The sequence below is a fragment of the Calliphora vicina genome, chromosome 2 (genome assembly GCF_958450345.1).
Source record: "Calliphora vicina chromosome 2, idCalVici1.1, whole genome shotgun sequence".
NCBI classification, from domain to species: Eukaryota; Metazoa; Arthropoda; class Insecta; order Diptera; family Calliphoridae; genus Calliphora; species Calliphora vicina.
Genome location: NC_088781.1, coordinates 131,749,789 through 131,767,797, shown reverse-complemented (window position 1 = coordinate 131,767,797; position 18,009 = coordinate 131,749,789). Strand labels below are relative to the sequence as shown.

The 18,009-nt window shown below is 30.1% G+C and overlaps 4 protein-coding genes across 4 annotated transcripts; 2 read left to right on the top strand and 2 right to left on the bottom strand.

Annotated features, from left to right (window-relative positions):
- Positions 1–203: 203 nt before the first annotated feature.
- Positions 204–986, bottom strand: LOC135951531 (uncharacterized). The gene is made up of 2 exons (XM_065501196.1): positions 916–986; positions 204–850 (listed from the first exon to the last, which is right to left on the bottom strand). Exons 1-2 carry the CDS (start codon positions 964–966, stop codon positions 266–268), a joined length of 636 nt encoding a protein of 211 aa, XP_065357268.1. The 5' UTR covers positions 967–986; the 3' UTR covers positions 204–265.
- Positions 987–6,342: 5,356 nt separating this feature from the next.
- Positions 6,343–7,184, bottom strand: LOC135952350 (uncharacterized). Its single transcript, XM_065502238.1, has 2 exons — positions 7,082–7,184; positions 6,343–7,022 (listed from the first exon to the last, which is right to left on the bottom strand). The coding sequence occupies exons 1-2, from the start codon at positions 7,130–7,132 to the stop codon at positions 6,444–6,446; spliced, it is 630 nt and encodes a 209-aa protein (XP_065358310.1). The 5' UTR covers positions 7,133–7,184; the 3' UTR covers positions 6,343–6,443.
- A 5,858-nt stretch (positions 7,185–13,042) lies between these two features.
- On the top strand, positions 13,043–13,991 carry LOC135950301 (uncharacterized). Its single transcript, XM_065499847.1, has 2 exons — positions 13,043–13,183; positions 13,248–13,991. The coding sequence occupies exons 1-2, from the start codon at positions 13,130–13,132 to the stop codon at positions 13,902–13,904; spliced, it is 711 nt and encodes a 236-aa protein (XP_065355919.1). The 5' UTR covers positions 13,043–13,129; the 3' UTR covers positions 13,905–13,991.
- Positions 13,992–16,463: 2,472 nt separating this feature from the next.
- Positions 16,464–17,452, top strand: LOC135951555 (uncharacterized). The gene is made up of 2 exons (XM_065501227.1): positions 16,464–16,591; positions 16,652–17,452. The coding sequence occupies exons 1-2, from the start codon at positions 16,535–16,537 to the stop codon at positions 17,309–17,311; spliced, it is 717 nt and encodes a 238-aa protein (XP_065357299.1). The 5' UTR covers positions 16,464–16,534; the 3' UTR covers positions 17,312–17,452.
- Positions 17,453–18,009: the final 557 nt, after the last annotated feature.

The window sequence follows — 18,009 nt, the reverse complement described above, 5'->3', positions numbered from 1 at the left end:
ACTGAACTAGAACTGAACTAGAACTGAACTAGACCAAACAGGATATTTCTGGGCATGCATTGCCCCCTGGTTAAACTCGTTTGACAGGTGACGTGAATGACGACTAACATTGACAGTCCCTTATTTGGAAACATTTCCAAGGTCATCTTTAATTAAAAGATTACCTTAGATTTTGACTACATATTTGAAAATTTATAAAACAATTTCATTCTTTCTTCTAAGCTCTTTTTATTTATTCGTACAAAAATCTTTATAAAATATATACTTAGTTAAACAAAAGAGCAACAATCTCAATAATAGCATCCATTTTTTCATGGAAATCAGTTAAAGTTCTATATTTGTCATACCAATCCAATATGGGCTTTTTCAAAACCTCTTTGTTTTCTTCAATCATCTTGAGGAATTCTTTAAAAAACTTATCAGTGTCATTATACAAATTGTCTTGTAAATCTACCCAATTGTGTTTGTTTAAAAGTTCCATAATGAATTTCGATTCGGGTGTTGCTTTATCCTCGGGAAGCAATACATAATGTTTGATAGTATCAGTAAAATTGTCTGTAATGTCATTAGTTGTTGTTAGATTTGCTGATGGATCATTACTGTCAAGATACAAGGTAAGGTTCTTTTTAAACTCCAATACTTCAGGCTTATCGTTGGCCAACAAAGCATCATCTTTCAGCAAATGTTTAGTGAAATTAACTGCACTGACGGCGTATTCTTCATTTATTTCCTGTAGAGAATCTACACTAAGTAGAAGAAGTTTTTGTTCTGGTTTGCCATTTGTTCTCATCTCATCGATAGCCGAGTCCAACTCTTCGGAGGTGTACTCTGCAGGTTTGCAGAACACATTCTGTGGAGAAATGCAAGTTTTAGTTTATAATTTAATAAATAAGTTAATTGCTTAATTAAACCTGCCTGTATTAGGATTAGCACAAAACATATATTCACAATTTTGTGAGCCACCATGTTTGTGCTGCTTGGGCAAAGATTTTCTACTGAATATAGTTTTGCTTTTGTTAATATTTAAATACTTATTTTGATTGCCAAAATATTAATATTTGGATTGAAAGGTTATCAAAAATTTAAGTGATTTTTTTTTTAACGAAATATGCAAATCATTGTAGGTATATGCATTAAATCGTTGATATGATGAAGATGCTAAAACCTTGTGAAAAGTATTATTAGGGAATTGTAAAATACAGTGGAATATCCAAGATGTAATTTGAGTAATAGCCAGACAAAATCCTCAACGAAATTCTCGAACATGTGTCGCGTTAACTGAGCAAGACTTCAAGAGCGACAGTTGACGCTTAGTTGGTCGTTGGCACTTTAAACATAGACTGCAGCAGGCTACCGACCACAACCTGTCAAAATTAAAAAAACCCACGCTTATCATGAAGGCGACTATGCCATCAAGCTACTCGACTGCACGACCACCGTAGCCGCTGTAGCTTACTTATATCGAAACGTCAGCTGGTTACGATTCTTCGGTGTCATTTTTGCAAAAAAGTGATAATTTTCTCAGGCTCATATCTTGCAAACAGCTCGGAATTATGATTTACTCTCTGAGGCAAAGTTGTAGCCCTTGTCATAAAGAAAACTGTGAACATATAAAATCAAACAAACTTCATCTTCAAGATCAAAATCGCAAAAAACTTAAAAAAGTCGATTTGTTTTACCTTTTTCCCCCTGTTCAGGTCCATGGGTAGCAAAACGTTCAAAATTCAAGCAAACAATCAACTACAAAAATGTACCTAAGATCTCAATAAAAAACTTTGTAGAACATATGAACTTCCTAGGAATGATTCTTAACACCATTTAGGTAGGTCAATATAAGTTAGTAAGAAAAAACTAAAGGAATTAAGTGTTTTGGGCCATAAACTATTAAATTATTATAAACTAAAGCATACTTTTAGGCAGCTTAAAAGAATTATTTCAATTTTTTTTTATGTTTTTCGCGATTTTGATCTTGAAGATGAATTTTTTTCGATTTTATATGTTCACAATTTTTGTTCTTAATGACAAGGGCTACAACTGTGTCTCAGAAAGTAAATCAAAATTCCTAACTCTTTGCAAGATATGAGCATGAGAAAATGATTACTTTTTTGCAAAAATTACACCAGGCCCCAAATCATTGGGGTCCATAAAAAAACGAGCATGACTTTAGGCAAAACTGAGAGACACGGGTCTTGAACAAATCGTAAAAGTCATTAACATCGCTGAATTAAAATTCACTTACAACTTCCGCCATGGAATAAACCTGTAATTATTAAACACTTTAACCCGCAAACTTTAAAAAGCTAAAAAAAAATTTGTCGAATAATTTTTTTTAGGGTAATTATGACCTAATATACTCAGAATAGCCATTAGAAACTAATTTGCAACTTAAGTTTAGGAACCAGGTGCAAAAAGCTGAAGTATGTCTTAGGGCATTGTTGCCGGTTTAGGTGTAAAAAACAATATTTATGATACGATTTTATTGAAAAACTAATGAAAAAGAACTAATAAAAAATATTTCAAATAGATCAGGAGACTAAAAGTTACTTTGATTTTGGAAAAAAAAAAACTTTTAAATGCCACAAAATTTCATGTGCTAAAATTATGACATCACTCACAAAACAGCCGACAGAACAAAAACTAAACGTCAGAATGCATTTCGATCTTCTAGGGAAATGTTAACAAATCTGTAACTAAAGTCACAGTTAAATTAAAACAAGTAAGAGAGCTATATTCGGCTGTGCCGAATCTTATATACCTTCACCAAATTATACTTTAAAATAAATTTTTTTAAATATTTTTAGGTAAACAAAATTTAATTTTTTTTTAATTGTTTTTAAAAATTTTCGAAATTGTTTTTTAATTTTTTTTAAAAAAAAGTTTTTTCAATTTCTTTAAAAAATTTTTTCAAATTTTTTTTTTGGAAAAAAAATTTTTGACAAAAAAAATTTTTTGATGAAAAAAAAAATTCGTGTCAAAAAATATTTTTCTTGATTCTCACCCATTGTAGGTCCAACTTACTATAGCCTTATCTACATCGTTGCAATGGACTTTGAAATATGTATCATTAGATATCCATATTGTCTATATTAATGACTTAGTAATCCATATATAGATCAAAAATAGGTCAAAAATCTAGGTTGTCCCGGTTTTTTGGTCATATCTCCGTTATTTATGGACGGATTTTACTGATTTTAAATAGCAAACTTCTCGAAAGCATGTCTGACAGAATTATTGAAAATTTGGATACCGAGGATATCTGGGGTCTTCAGAAAATTGATTTCAACTAACAGACGGACAGACAGACGGACATGGCTTAATCGACTCCGCTATCTATAGGGATCCAGAATATATATACTTTATAGGGTCGGAAATGAAAAATGTTGAAATCACAAACGGAATGTCAAACTCATATATACCCTTCTCACGAAGGTGAAGGGTATAAAAATAAATTATAATTACTTTTTGAGATAATTGATGGTTTGTAATGAAGCACTCCTGCGGGTTAGAGGGTTAAGTAAAAACTACAAAAAGAAGCGACATTGTTGTTCTTATAGTCTTGCATGCTTTTCGCAATACGAGAAACTACAAAAGCGACACTGTAGCTTTTTGGTGTTGTTAGTCCTCCTTATGATAGGAAGGCGGGCCAATAAGTCCGCGACTTTTTGAATGAAACACAGATTTTGCGCCATGACCTTATTGGCTGACAAATCCACCTTGGCTTCTCTGGAGTCGATTCACCCAAAGAAACCCACTGTTTCGACTACTCTTTGATTTCTGGTGTGTTGTATTGGATCCACGGATAAGAAACGTTGCGACGCGTCGCACTGTGCACAGTGTCAGATTTCATTGTTTTAGCGGGATTTAATTAAAAAAACAAAACCCCTATTTTTTAAAAAAAAATATTGAGTACGATAAAAAACAACACCGGTATTTACAAAAACAAATTTGAAAACCAAATAAGTAAACAACAACAATATAATGGTATCGGAAAGTGAGATGTTTTATTGACCTTTAACTTTTTTAATAGTTCTTGATAAAAATAATCAATGTTTGGATACGTTGCATTTTGTTGCTTTTTTATATTTTTTTAAATTTTTTTTTTGAATATTAGACTACAATATTTTTACTATATAAGAGTTTAATTGCATTTTAAAATAAAGCCTGCTAAATTTGTTTGGCAGTGATATTCAAGACATCCATTTAAGGTAAAATTTTTTTTTAATTTCAAGTTTTTAATAGAAAAAATGTTATAGAGTTCAGTTGAGTTCAGCGAAATTTTTGTTACTATAGTGTCTACCAACCTTTCTATTTCTAGAAACGAAAAAGAAAATCTCAATTGACCGCCGGAAATTTTGACCCATAAAAGCATCATGACCAAACAAGTTGTTTGTAGTTAAATTTTCGAAATTCGGCTTTCAACAAAGCAAAAAGACATAACCGTGTTTTCGATTTTATATGTGGAAATATTAGTACTGGAAACGACAAAGTTGTAGACTTTTGTTTATGAATTTTAGAAAGTCCAAAAAGTGTGGAAGCCGTTGCTGCTGATTTTCGAAAGTGGGCTTCATATGGGAGCAATGATCAATTATGGGCCGATCGTTATAAAATTTGGTGAAATGACTTTTGCATATATATAACATATTTGTGTTAAATTTTATTGCAATACCAATATTTTTAAGAAATTTATGATAGTTAAAGTGATTTTCGGAAGTGGGCCTTATATGAGAGCTAAGACTAATTAGGGACCGATCGTCACAAAATTTAGTGGTGCGAATTTGGCTTATATAAAACTTCTTTGTTCTGAATTTGGTTTGGATATCTATATAACTAAGATATTTATGAGAGTTTAACTATTTTCAGATAGGGCAATCGTATGGAGGCTAGGAGAAATAATGCACGGATTCTAACCAAATTCAATAAGGTTCGTCCGTGGGGTAATATAAAAGATTGTGCCAAATTTTGTAGAATTGTCTTTGAAATTTCGACCTGTAGTTTTATTACAAAGTTTACATGGGCGGACAGACATCGCTAAATACACTCTGAAAGTGATCCTGAGCTGATTGGTATGCTCTGAGATGGATGTTGGGACAGTACTTTTTTACATTACAAACATCAGCAATCAGGTGTATGGTATAAATATTAAAATTTTGATTTTAACATTTGTATGGGAGGTAGGCGTAATATTGCCACGCCCACCTCAAATTTTTCTCCAAAAATTTATCACATCGTAGGAAAACTGCGTTTTAAAAATCATTAAATTATCTTTACCCGTTTTTAAAATTCAGACTTTAGTCCCTATAGATTACACAAATCTGACACTGTGCAGTGGCGCGATTTGAGTATTTTCGTTGCAAAAATAATAACTTTTGAACCAAATGAGATAATCAAAAAATTTAAAAGGCATATGATAGATAATTGCTCAGCCTATGAAATGAGTGTTTGAAAGTGGGTGCCTGGTTATGGGTTAGCAAAGTTGAAATTTAGGGAAAACTCAATTTTATGGGAAGTAAAATAAAATATTTTTTTAAAATTTTTGATTTTTTATGTTTCTTTTTAAAGGCTTTTTTGATTTAATTATTCCAGAATAGATTAAAAAAAAAAATTTTTTTAAAAAAAAAAAATTTTGTTGATTTTTCACGGTTATATGTAATTTTTTAACCATGTCTTTTTTCAAAATTTTACCTATAGCAAAAAATGGGGCAAGGACTGGCAGCTGGAAATTTTTGCATTAGGTAAAGAAATAATCAAAGAACTTATTTTGAAAATATGGCAAATGTAGAAATTGATAGTTTTTTTTATTTTCCATCAAAATTGAGAAATATTGAAAAAATGGATAAATACAAAGCAAAAAGTACTATTTTTGTTTATTCTTTTCTTAATAAATAGGTATATCAACAGAATCGAAAATAATGGCTGGTCTGTTTTTTTGAAAACTGAAAACCAGTCAAGGGCTTCTGAACCAAAAATCTGATTGTAATAAGAGTAGCATATTTGGAATAGTTGGACAATTTACTGTAAAATAGGTTTATTCAGTATTTTTAGGGGCACAAGAAATTTTTGATTTTTGCGGGCGTCACTGTACGTCGCAAAAACTCGTTTGGAAATTCGAAAACTTAAGGGATAAAAATTGTACTTATTTTTGGTACTTCTTTCATAAAATAATATTTTCTATAAATTGTCATAGACACGTGAATATTTTGTAATGACCTCCCACTATGATACTGCAATTTATATAAATTAATTTGCTATGATTTCAATGTGTGCAAAAAAGTACCAAAAAGGCGTAAAAATGGGAAAGTACTTTTTATACGAAATTATATATTATTATAAACTACGTTGATATTCGTGTTGCTAATAAGTATAAAATGAAGCTTTATATTTTCCATAAACTGTGTAAATTTTACAAAGAAAACTAATTTTTACAAATTACACTTTATTTATAATTAAGCCAGATCTATAAACACAATTATCGATTGCATTTTCTGATGCAAATCAGTTAATTTTACGAATTTCTCATACCATTCCAATATGGGTTGTTCCAAATCAAATTTGTTATCTTCAAACATTTTGTTAAACATGACAAAGAATGTATCCAAATGATCGGCCAGTTTTATGGCGACATTTTTACAATTGTATTTGTCTAAAAGTCCAACAATTAATTTCGTATCTGCTGTTAATTTATCCTCGGGCAATTGGTAATAATATTCGCAAACATTTGCAAAACTATCCATGGTCTGATAAAATGATTTCATTTTGGAAGCTGAGGCATCATAAACATGCAATACCATATTCAGTTTATTTTTGAATTCTTGAATATCAGATTCATTATTGTTCTCGACAGCCTTGTCTTTGAGCAAATGCTGAGTGGTAGTGACGGCGTTAGCGGCATATTGTTTGGGTATGGTCATCAAATTGTCTATGACAAGTACCAGCAGCTTTTCCGAGGCACTTGGATCTGTATTCACCACTTTTAAGGCCCGATCAATCTCATCGGAGCTGTGGACTGGTTTGCAGAGGACACTCTGCAAGGTAAATATTTGGTTAATTTTATTTTGTTTTCTTTCGAATTATATCAACTTACTTGTGTTAAGATTACTGCAAACAAAATGCAACTAATTCTTAAGCTGGTCATTGCTGAGTTGTTGCCTTTAAAGACTGTTTGTAATTTCGATTTTAATTATATTTAAATACTATTCTGGTGAAACATTTCTGAAATATTTATAATTACACTTACACTTTGTTTATTTATGTTTATTATTTTTCAAGCTTTTTTTGAATAATATACAGTATTTTTTGTAATTTTGATTATAGAAAACAGTCTTGTTAAGACAGTTTTCTTATAGAAAACTGTAGAAAACCGTCTTGTTAAGACAGTTTTCTTATAGAAAACCGTATTTTTAAGACGGGTTCTCTTATAGAAAACAGGTTCGTTAAGATTTCTTATAGAAAACCGTCTTGTTAAGACAGTTCCCTTATAGAAAACCGTCTTGTTAAGACAGTTTTCTTATAGAAGACAAATTTAATATTTCGAATATTTAATATTCTCTAACATTTTTTATTTATTTAAAGATACATAAACACAATAATATCCACCATTTTATCTTTATAATCGGTTAAAGTTATGAATTTAGCATACCATTCCAGCAAGACCGGCTTCAAATCCCCTTTCCTTTTACCTGCTTCGAACATTTTATTAAAGTCCACAAAGAACTTATCAAAACCTGTAATCACTTCCATGGCAACCTCTTTGCAATTGTATTTGTTTAATAGATCAATAATAAATCGGGATTCAGTTGTTACTTTATTCTCGGGCATTGTAACATAAGGTTTAGTAACTTTAATGAAAATTGCCATTGTTTCAAAAATCGATTGCAAACCGTCTGTGTGATTATAGCTATCCAGGAAGGAAGTTAAATTTTTCCTGAAATCTACCACTTCTGGCCTATTATTGGCAATAAAATATTCGTCTTTAAGTATATCGCCACAAGCTTTGACCGTTGTTGAGTTTTTCCGAGGTGGTTCCCGTTTTCCTCAATTCATTTAAAGTAGCATCAATATCTTCCACGGACTCATCAGCAGGTTTGCAGAGTGCGCTCTGTAAAGGTAACATATTTATAATAATAATTTAGTTTTTAAGTTTAATTTTAAGTCTACTTACTTGTATTAAGAGTAAGCTCAGAAATAAGCTACCACTTTTAAGCAACGACATTGTTAAATTGTTCTGAAGTAGATTTCTGCAAATCCTCTAACTAGAATGTATTGAATAGCCACCCAAATTGAATTTAAATACTATTTTTTAGAACATATATTTGCTTAATTAGTATTAAGTTTGAAAGGTTATCAATGGTTTAATTGATTTAATTCACAAAGTACTTCATTGCATTTGATTATTTTTGCAAAGTATACATTTTTATAATTTAGGTCTTATTTAGACAATAGTCCCAGAAGTCGTCTATGCATCACCTGTCCATTGATGCTAATACAATGACAAATTTTTCGAATTATTCATCGATAACATTGTATTATCGCCAAATATTATGTCAATGGCATGAATATTTATATTACCATAGTCAACAGACATTTTGCAAACTATGACTAGACTATGACTAGACTATGACTAGACTATGACTAGACTATGACTAGACTATGACTAGACTATGACTAGACTATGACTAGACTATGACTAGACTATGACTAGACTATGACTAGACTATGACTAGACTATGACTAGACTATGACTAGACTATGACTAGACTATGACTAGACTATGACTAGACTATGACTAGACTATGACTAGACTATGACTAGACTATGACTAGACTATGACTAGACTATGACTAGACTATGACTAGACTATGACTAGACTATGACTAGACTATGACTAGACTATGACTAGACTATGACTAGACTATGACTAGACTATGACTAGACTATGACTAGACTATGACTAGACTATGACTAGACTATGACTAGACTATGACTAGACTATGACTAGACTATGACTAGACTATGACTAGACTATGACTAGACTATGACTAGACTATGACTAGACTATGACTAGACTATGACTAGACTATGACTAGACTATGACTAGACTATGACTAGACTATGACTAGACTATGACTAGACTATGACTAGACTATGACTAGACTATGACTAGACTATGACTAGACTATGACTAGACTATGACTAGACTATGACTAGACTATGACTAGACTATGACTAGACTATGACTAGACTATGACTAGACTATGACTAGACTATGACTAGACTATGACTAGACTATGACTAGACTATGACTAGACTATGACTAGACTATGACTAGACTATGACTAGACTATGACTAGACTATGACTAGACTATGACTAGACTATGACTAGACTATGACTAGACTATGACTAGACTATGACTAGACTATGACTAGACTATGACTAGACTATGACTAGACTATGACTAGACTATGACTAGACTATGACTAGACTATGACTAGACTATGACTAGACTATGACTAGACTATGACTAGACTATGACTAGACTATGACTAGACTATGACTAGACTATGACTAGACTATGACTAGACTATGACTAGACTATGACTAGACTATGACTAGACTATGACTAGACTATGACTAGACTATGACTAGACTATGACTAGACTATGACTAGACTATGACTAGACTATGACTAGACTATGACTAGACTATGACTAGACTATGACTAGACTATGACTAGACTATGACTAGACTATGACTAGACTATGACTAGACTATGACTAGACTATGACTAGACTATGACTAGACTATGACTAGACTATGACTAGACTATGACTAGACTATGACTAGACTATGACTAGACTATGACTAGACTATGACTAGACTATGACTAGACTATGACTAGACTATGACTAGACTATGACTAGACTATGACTAGACTATGACTAGACTATGACTAGACTATGACTAGACTATGACTAGACTATGACTAGACTATGACTAGACTATGACTAGACTATGACTAGACTATGACTAGACTATGACTAGACTATGACTAGACTATGACTAGACTATGACTAGACTATGACTAGACTATGACTAGACTATGACTAGACTATGACTAGACTATGACTAGACTATGACTAGACTATGACTAGACTATGACTAGACTATGACTAGACTATGACTAGACTATGACTAGACTATGACTAGACTATGACTAGACTATGACTAGACTATGACTAGACTATGACTAGACTATGACTAGACTATGACTAGACTATGACTAGACTATGACTAGACTATGACTAGACTATGACTAGACTATGACTAGACTATGACTAGACTATGACTAGACTATGACTAGACTATGACTAGACTATGACTAGACTATGACTAGACTATGACTAGACTATGACTAGACTATGACTAGACTATGACTAGACTATGACTAGACTATGACTAGACTATGACTAGACTATGACTAGACTATGACTAGACTATGACTAGACTATGACTAGACTATGACTAGACTATGACTAGACTATGACTAGACTATGACTAGACTATGACTAGACTATGACTAGACTATGACTAGACTATGACTAGACTATGACTAGACTATGACTAGACTATGACTAGACTATGACTAGACTATGACTAGACTATGACTAGACTATGACTAGACTATGACTAGACTATGACTAGACTATGACTAGACTATGACTAGACTATGACTAGACTATGACTAGACTATGACTAGACTATGACTAGACTATGACTAGACTATGACTAGACTATGACTAGACTATGACTAGACTATGACTAGACTATGACTAGACTATGACTAGACTATGACTAGACTATGACTAGACTATGACTAGACTATGACTAGACTATGACTAGACTATGACTAGACTATGACTAGACTATGACTAGACTATGACTAGACTATGACTAGACTATGACTAGACTATGACTAGACTATGACTAGACTATGACTAGACTATGACTAGACTATGACTAGACTATGACTAGACTATGACTAGACTATGACTAGACTATGACTAGACTATGACTAGACTATGACTAGACTATGACTAGACTATGACTAGACTATGACTAGACTATGACTAGACTATGACTAGACTATGACTAGACTATGACTAGACTATGACTAGACTATGACTAGACTATGACTAGACTATGACTAGACTATGACTAGACTATGACTAGACTATGACTAGACTATGACTAGACTATGACTAGACTATGACTAGACTATGACTAGACTATGACTAGACTATGACTAGACTATGACTAGACTATGACTAGACTATGACTAGACTATGACTAGACTATGACTAGACTATGACTAGACTATGACTAGACTATGACTAGACTATGACTAGACTATGACTAGACTATGACTAGACTATGACTAGACTATGACTAGACTATGACTAGACTATGACTAGACTATGACTAGACTATGACTAGACTATGACTAGACTATGACTAGACTATGACTAGACTATGACTAGACTATGACTAGACTATGACTAGACTATGACTAGACTATGACTAGACTATGACTAGACTATGACTAGACTATGACTAGACTATGACTAGACTATGACTAGACTATGACTAGACTATGACTAGACTATGACTAGACTATGACTAGACTATGACTAGACTATGACTAGACTATGACTAGACTATGACTAGACTATGACTAGACTATGACTAGACTATGACTAGACTATGACTAGACTATGACTAGACTATGACTAGACTATGACTAGACTATGACTAGACTATGACTAGACTATGACTAGACTATGACTAGACTATGACTAGACTATGACTAGACTATGACTAGACTATGACTAGACTATGACTAGACTATGACTAGACTATGACTAGACTATGACTAGACTATGACTAGACTATGACTAGACTATGACTAGACTATGACTAGACTATGACTAGACTATGACTAGACTATGACTAGACTATGACTAGACTATGACTAGACTATGACTAGACTATGACTAGACTATGACTAGACTATGACTAGACTATGACTAGACTATGACTAGACTATGACTAGACTATGACTAGACTATGACTAGACTATGACTAGACTATGACTAGACTATGACTAGACTATGACTAGACTATGACTAGACTATGACTAGACTATGACTAGACTATGACTAGACTATGACTAGACTATGACTAGACTATGACTAGACTATGACTAGACTATGACTAGACTATGACTAGACTATGACTAGACTATGACTAGACTATGACTAGACTATGACTAGACTATGACTAGACTATGACTAGACTATGACTAGACTATGACTAGACTATGACTAGACTATGACTAGACTATGACTAGACTATGACTAGACTATGACTAGACTATGACTAGACTATGACTAGACTATGACTAGACTATGACTAGACTATGACTAGACTATGACTAGACTATGACTAGACTATGACTAGACTATGACTAGACTATGACTAGACTATGACTAGACTATGACTAGACTATGACTAGACTATGACTAGACTATGACTAGACTATGACTAGACTATGACTAGACTATGACTAGACTATGACTAGACTATAACTATGACTAGACTAGACTAGACTATTTTTTTAGCAAAGTTTCACAAAAAGAGCTTTGTCATCCTAATATCAAATAAGTGCTTATTCGTCTATAAATACATTTGTTTTAAACTTTTTTCACAAACAAAATTTTTGTAACAAAATATATAAGTTATTTTTCACATAAAAAATTTTGACCACGCGAGAGCTTTTTCCCTATAAATAAAAGCTTTTGCATGAAAATCATTTTGCACATTTTTCAAAAAGACACAATTAAACAATATTAATTAATTTGCAAAATGTTTAAAAACATTTGATATGAAAAATACATGTTTAGTTTCATTGTATTTATTGCTCTACTTTGATAACCCAGCAATGAACTTTTGAAATAGAAATTTAATCTTTTTTATTTCAAAATATAAACAAATAAACTTTGTTTTGCAAGAACTGTGAAAACATTTGTTATTAGTTCTTCAGTCTTCGTTCAAATAGCACGCATTAAATCAAAATGACAACGAAAAATATATTGACTATTTTATTAGTCTCCTTGTACTTAGTTCAAGTAAGTAAATTCATTATTTCAAACAAATTAATCGCCTGTATTTAAACATATTTTCTTAATTTAGTTGACTACAGCTCAACCCACAAACATCCACACCCATGAGAACTATTTGAAGAGCCATGATTTATGCCATCAAAGAACCAACTATGCAACCATGGCACCTTCCGAAGGGGACAGCAATTTAGCGGCCTCCTTACAATTGCTGAAAATTACTTTATTCGCTTTGCAAGAGATGACCCTGACCTATGCTACCAAAGCCAAAACTGTTAGTGATCAGCTGCTAAAAGATGCCGCCCTGAAAGAAAACCAATCTGACGAGGTCAAAGAATTTCACCAGAAAATTCAACAATTTGAAGAGAAATTTTCTTCGTGCAATGGCATTGATGAATTATTCAAATTAGTGGAATTTTATTCGACTGTCAGTTCCGAGTTTTATGAAATGGAGGAGCAAAAAACTTTAACAGCTGATTCGAAAATAATCTTAGAGGTTCTGAAAAAATACAAATCCCAAGAGATGGATGATGAATTCGAACAGTCGTTTAATACGTTTGTGGATAATTTTGCAAAGAAATTCGATGAACTCAAGGAGGACTTGAAGCAGGAGAAGGGAGAAACTAGTGGTAAGATCGTGCAATGGTGGCAACAGGTGAAGAATTTGAAGACGTACGATGAAAAAATTAAGGCATTTGCCAGCTATGTGAAATTATATGAAACAAATTAAGCCAAGTGCTGAGTAATGGTTAGTTAATCGAATGTTTTTTTTTTTTAAATATAAATAAAGTGATACCTATAAATAATGTTTTTTAAATATGTTGCTTTTTCAATTAGTAGCAGAAATACAATTAAAATTTTTATTAAAATAAGTGTAAAAAGTTTGTGTGAGTTTAAAAGTGTACATTTCAAGCAATTTACAAATAGTAGTAGAAATAGTACTTTTTTAAAATCCTTTAAAATGTATTAATTTTTGAGGCAAAAGCATTGTCCACATAATCTAATACAACTGGTTAGAATTTTTTGGTATTTATTTTCTAAATAGTAGTAAAATATTTACTACTTTTTAACAAAAACAAGCACATTTTGTTAAAGTATATTAAAAAAGTGTGTATGTTATTAAAAATTTATTTTTTAACAATTTTAAAATTAGTAGTAGAAATACTACTTTTTCAAAAAAGTTTAAAATTTACTGATTTTTGAGGCAGAAAAGTATTGTTCATAAAATCTAAGATAAAATAATATCAAAAAATTCATAATTTTCAAGGTTTTAAAAATAGTAGTAGAAATAATACTATTTCAAAAAAGTTTAAAATTGATTTGTAGTAGAATATTTGATTTACAAAATCGAAAAGAAAATAAAAATGTTTTTAAAAATGTATATTTTAAAATTTTTTAAAATAGTAGTAGAAATACTACGTTTTCAAAAAAGTTTAAAATTTATTGAGTTTTGAGGCAGAAAAATATTGTTCAGGAAATCTAAGATGAAAGGTTGTCATTTTTTATACTAATTTTTCAAAAAGTATAAAATTTTGTTAAATTTGTATTAAACTGTATCAAAAAAAATCTTTGTATGTTATTATAAATGCATATTTTAACGTTTTCCAAAATAGTAGTAGAAATAGTACTTTTTTAAAAACGTTTAAAATTTATTGATGTTTGTCGATGAATAATATTGTTTACAAAATCTAAAACAGAATGATAAAATTTTTTTGTATTTATTTTGTAAATAGTAGTAACAAAATTTCTACTTTTTAACAAAAAGCATTAAATTCTTAAGAATAGTTTTTAAAATTTATTAAAAAAAATTGTGTGGTATACAAAATTTTCATTTTAACAATTTTAAAAATAGTAGCAGAAATACTACTTTTTCGAAAATGTTCAAAATTTATTAATTTTTATGACGGAAATATATTTTTTTTACAAAATCTAATACAAAATAATACAATTTGTTTTATTAATTTTTTAAATAGTAGTAAAAAATTTGCTACTTTTTAACAAAACTGATTAAATTTTGTAAAATTGATGTTTTAATATATTTGTGGTTTCAAAAACATAAATCTCAACGATATTAAAATAGTAGCAGAAATACAACTTTTTCTAAAATATTAATTTTTTTTTCGGAGAAAAAGTATTGTTTACATAATGATACAATTTGTTTTATTAATTTTTTAAATAGTAGTAAAAAATTTACTACTTTTTAACAAAAATTATTAAATTTTGTAAAATTGATTTTCAAATATACATACATATTTGTGGTTTCAAAAATATTTTTTCCAAAAGGTTTAAAATTGATTGTTTTTTGGGGTAAAATAAAATTCAGTAGATGTGGTAAAAAGTCCTAAATTATTTGCTACTTTTTGCAAAAAGTATTACATTTTATAATATTGTTGTTAAAATATGTTAAAAAAGTTTCTGGGAGTTTAAAAATTTAAATTTTATGCATTTTAAAAATAGTAGTAGAAATACTACTTTTTTAAAAAATTTGAAAAATAATATTTTTTGGTATAGAAAAGTATTGTTTACTAAATCAAAGACATAATAATAGTTTTTTGTATCTTTTGAAAAAAGTAGTAAATTGTTTAAATAAAAAGTATTAAATTTTTGTTAAATATTTGTCTAAATATATTAAACAATTTTGTTTTTTATTAAAAATTTATGTTTTAACGATTATAAAAATAGTAGTAGAAATACTACTTTTTCAAAATGTATCAAATTTATTAATTTTTGGGACATAAAAGTATTGTTTACAAAATTTGAAAAAAATTGATACATTTTTTTATTAATTTTCTAAATTGTAGTAAATTATTTGCTACTTATTAAACCAAATAGTAAATATAATTATGAATAATATTGCAAAAACTATAATATGGTAGTTAATAAAGGGCTGCAAAATATAGTAAATAATTATTAATGCGAAAACATTTTTAAACAAATTATATAATGAATATATAGATAGGCCTTCTGTGAATATGATCTAATCACACACTATTATAAAGTAAATATTAAAAATTTATTAACAACTATTAAAAACAATTGAGGGCTGCAGTGAAAACGTCATTGATAAGAGAGAGAGAGAGAGAGAGAGAGAGAGAGAGAGCGAGTGTAAACAAGATCGATTATATAGATAACATGATCCATTTAATTCCAGGTACAATAATGTTTATTTTTTTTCAAAATAATTATAATAAAGGCTACTATATCGGTTTGATAACCCTGCTATGAACTTTAGAAATACACAATATAATCACAGTTGCACTATATAAACAAAATCAAACTGAAACCCAATAAAAGCAGCTCAATTTCTGAACCATAAGTTATTTGTATAACAAACAAGCATCATATAATATTAAAAAAAACATGACCTCCTACAAAATATTCACTATTTTAGTGGTCTCTTTACTTATGTCAGCACAAGTATGTACCTATAAAAACATAAAATTTGATAATTTAACAAAATTTTCTTTTTCTTTTCAGTTGGCATTAGCCAAACCTGCAGCCACCCAAGCAGATCACTTCAAGGACTACGATTTGTGCAAACTTAAATCAATCCATGCAGAAATGGCACCTTCGGAAAACGACAGCGATCTACCACCCACCTTGCAATTGATGAAAATGATTGCGTACGACTTGCAGGATATATCCTTGAGCTTCATTAAAAAGGCTAAAGATATCAGCGATCAATTGCTTAAAGAATCGGTGCTAAACACAAATCAATCACCTGAAATGAAAAAATTTAAACAGGATGTTGAAGAGTTCAATAATAAATATTCCAAATGCAGTGATGTGGACGAATTGTACGATTTAGTGCAATTGTTCTCGAATGCTACGAGTGAATATTATGAAAAGGAGACCAATGGCACCTTAACAGCTGATACGAAAATCATTTTAGATGTTTTAAAGAAACATTCGACCAAAGAAATGGAGGATGAGATGGAAAAGAAATATATTAACTCATTAGTGGTTAGTTTCGGTGAAAAATTGGATGAACTTAAGGAGAAGTTGAAGACGGAGGAAGGTGAATTGGGTGAGAAGATTTTACAATGGTGGGATAAGGTGAAGGCATTAAAAACGCCCGAAGAAAAAGTTGCGGCATTTAAGGAATATATGACATTATATGGCTATGAGGAAGACTAAAACGGTTAACTTTTTATTAAATAAAATTACAATACAATAAGAATTAGAAATTAGTTGTTGAAAATTTAATACAAATATAGTTTGTGTGATTAACAAAATGGGTATTGTTCACAAAATTAAACATAAAATTTTTTAAAACAAGTTTGCGTAATAATAAACCATTTTAAAAAATAGTAGTAGAAATACTACTTTTTACAAAAGTTAAAATTTTCTTACTTTTTAGGGTTACAAACAATTGTTACTTAATTTTAAAAAAAATTTTACAGTTTTTTGTAATAATTTTCAAAAAAGGTAGTAAATGATTTGCTACTTTTTAACAAAAAGTACAAAATTTTGTAAAATGTTTGTTAGAATATATTAAAAAAGTTTGTGTTGTAATAAAAATGTATATTTTAACCATTTTAAAAATAGTAGTAGAAATACTACTTTTTACAAAAGTTTATATTTTCTTACTTTTTGGGGTAACAAACAATTGTTTACTAAATTTAGAACCAAATTTTAATGTTTTTTGTTATAATTTCAAAAAAAGTAGTAAACTATTTAATACTTTTTAATAAAGAGTACAAAATTTTGTAAAATGTTTTTTAAAATATATTAAAAAAGTTTGTGTTGTAATAAAAATGTATATTTATACTATTTTAAAAAATAGTAGTAGAAATAGTACTTTTTAAAAATTTTTAAATTTTCTTACTTTTCGG